This window comes from Vespa velutina, chromosome 12 (assembly GCF_912470025.1).
Source record: "Vespa velutina chromosome 12, iVesVel2.1, whole genome shotgun sequence".
NCBI lineage: Eukaryota > Metazoa > Arthropoda > Insecta > Hymenoptera > Vespidae > Vespa > Vespa velutina.
This window is the reverse complement of record NC_062199.1, coordinates 1,210,001-1,212,500: the sequence shown is the minus strand read 5'-3', so window position 1 is coordinate 1,212,500 and position 2,500 is coordinate 1,210,001. Positions and strand designations below refer to the sequence as shown.

The window sequence follows — 2,500 nt, the reverse complement described above, 5'->3', positions numbered from 1 at the left end:
GAACGAACGCATTTGCACAGTTTGGACATTGAAACCTTTTCCTCTTACCACTCGTGCCATTTTGCCATCTGACCTTTAGCCCCTGGACATGGTATATCTCTGAAAACAAGAATAGTGCAAGTCATTGATTTTGAAACATTTAAAAGATGATAAATAACTTTACGATATGTAACTGGTTATCGATGATTAAACGTTTCTTTTTCTTTTGTTTCTTTTTCTCGTTTTCTTTTACTAAACAGCATTTAGACCGAAGAAATGATCAAAAACTTTATATCGATCTATATTCCTATAAAATATAAACAAGATTTTATTTATTTATTTATTTATTTATTTATTTATTTTCCTTTTTCTTCATCTTTTTGACGATAATAATTCTTTTCATAATCCTAATTCGTTATTAACTGAGCTTGTCCAACATTAAAAATCATTGATCAAGATTTGCAAATTATAACTCATTTTTTTATGATCGCGTTTCAATTGATATTGAAGAACGATCAATAAGTTTTTAATTTGTTACGGGGGAGGGGGATCGTAATGTCTGGTTCGATTGGACAAATCGTCGTGTCGTTGAGGAACATAGTTAAGATATATTGGGTAATAACTATTAAGAATTAACATAAAGAAGGATATGGCTAATTCTCATTGATACCTTTAACCCTTAACCCTATAACTACGGGAAATTTATATTTATTTATTACATCGTCCGAAAAGTTTATGTCGTTTCTTCGTATATTTCAATGTATAATACATTTTTTTTTTTTATTTCTTTTTCTTTCCATCTCATTCGAAGACAAATCGGACACAAACTTTACGGGCAATTCAAACCCGATAGTAATGATGGAGTTCCTAATTAATCTTTCTTCTTAGATATATAAAATAATATATATAAATATATATATATATATATAATAAATATTTATACAATAATATATATATATATATATAATAATAATAAAATGATATCAGGGATTTCTCTTTATTCCGTAATTAAATACAAGCCGATAGCAATAGAATTGAAGATAAAGGAAGATAATATTCAATATAATATATTGAATATTTATAATATATTATAATATAAATTAAATAATTATATATATATATATATATATATATATTATAATATATATTATAATATAAATTAAAATTAGACGTTACTAGACTACGATTTAAAAAAAAAGAAAAGAAAAAAAAACACCGAGACAAATCAAACGCCAGATCAAACTCGTTTTTTCTTTTTTTTTTTCTTCCATTCGTATATGAAAAAAAAAAAAAAAGAAAAAAAAATATTCGAAAGTATAGAAAATAATTTCTTTATGATTTGTGCACGCGTTTCTCGACAATGTCGATCGCATAAACATCAAGTTCCTCGTGATGTCTTCTACTATGCCTATAAACGCTATTCCTTTGCTTACATTGATAACAGCAATGAGGACATTTAAATCTTGGTGGATGATTGCATTTTTATTTCATATGCATTGTCAGACTACCATTATGATCGAAGGAACTTGAACAGCTTGTACATGGACATTTCTGTTTCTTATCTTTCCTTTTATTTCTATGTTTCTTTGACTTCGGCTGATTATCCTGCGTTTCTGTAAACAAAATAAATCCAATCCATTTAACGATAAGGATAAAGTTATCGATAATAACTCGTTACGATGATGAAACGATTTTAAATTCTAATTAACAATCAGATTCTAATTGATCTATCGAAATAATTATTAAATTTTCTTTTCATTTTTTTCGATTTATTTTTAATGCAATTTGTGAAACAAATTTTCCTTTTTTTTTTTTTTTTTTTTTTTTTTTTTTTTTTTTTTTTTTTTTTTTTTGTCAATCAAAGACTTCGACGATAACTCGTAATACGATAGAATATCATCGATCGAATATTTTGATTCATTGATATTTAACGATTTGATAATTAATGTGATGGAACATTTGCTGGAACATAATGAAATAGTAATTAATTAATACTTATAATATTTAACCGTTTAGCCAGAGAAATTGTATATTGAATTGTTTGAAATGTTTCTTTTCTCTGAGATAAATGGTTAGCTTTATAATTTGATAATAAGCATATTTAATTTTACGTCTAAATAAATATTGAATACATATCAATATTCACAAATATTTCACATCAATACGAAATTAAATTCTAATTCACTCACCCAATGAACTATAATCCATTGCGAAGTTTTTATCATTGTGTCGTCAATATTTTCTAAAGTAGATTATCAAAAAAGAAACGATTAATTCTAATATTATATCTTTTTGATTTATGAAGAAAGAGAGAAAAAGAGAATTAGAAAGAAAGGAAGAAAGATTACAGATATTTTTATTGATTTCCAAAGAGAATAAAAAATGGGGGAAAAGAAAGAAAGAAAGAAAAAAAAAAAATAAAAAAAAGAGAGAGAGAGAGAGAACACTTCTTTTTCCTTCGTGTACAAAAATTTTCTTAAAACGATCATAGCATTTATATTATCTAATTTGCAGTATTTTC

At 25.3% G+C, this 2,500-nt stretch overlaps 1 protein-coding gene across 13 annotated transcripts in view; it reads right to left on the bottom strand.

Annotated features, from left to right (window-relative positions):
* LOC124953495 (longitudinals lacking protein-like) overlaps positions 1–2,500 on the bottom strand; it is a 237,120-nt gene that overhangs the window by 146,425 nt on the left and 88,195 nt on the right. The window contains exon 7 of one of the 13 annotated variants that reach the window (XM_047504972.1): positions 1–99. This exon is cut by the window's left edge and continues 132 nt beyond it. The exons of the other annotated variants lie outside the window; for them this stretch is intronic. Within the exon in view, the coding sequence (XP_047360928.1) occupies positions 1–99 (99 nt within the window). The remainder of the gene's footprint in view (positions 100–2,500) is intronic. 13 annotated transcript variants of the gene reach the window in all.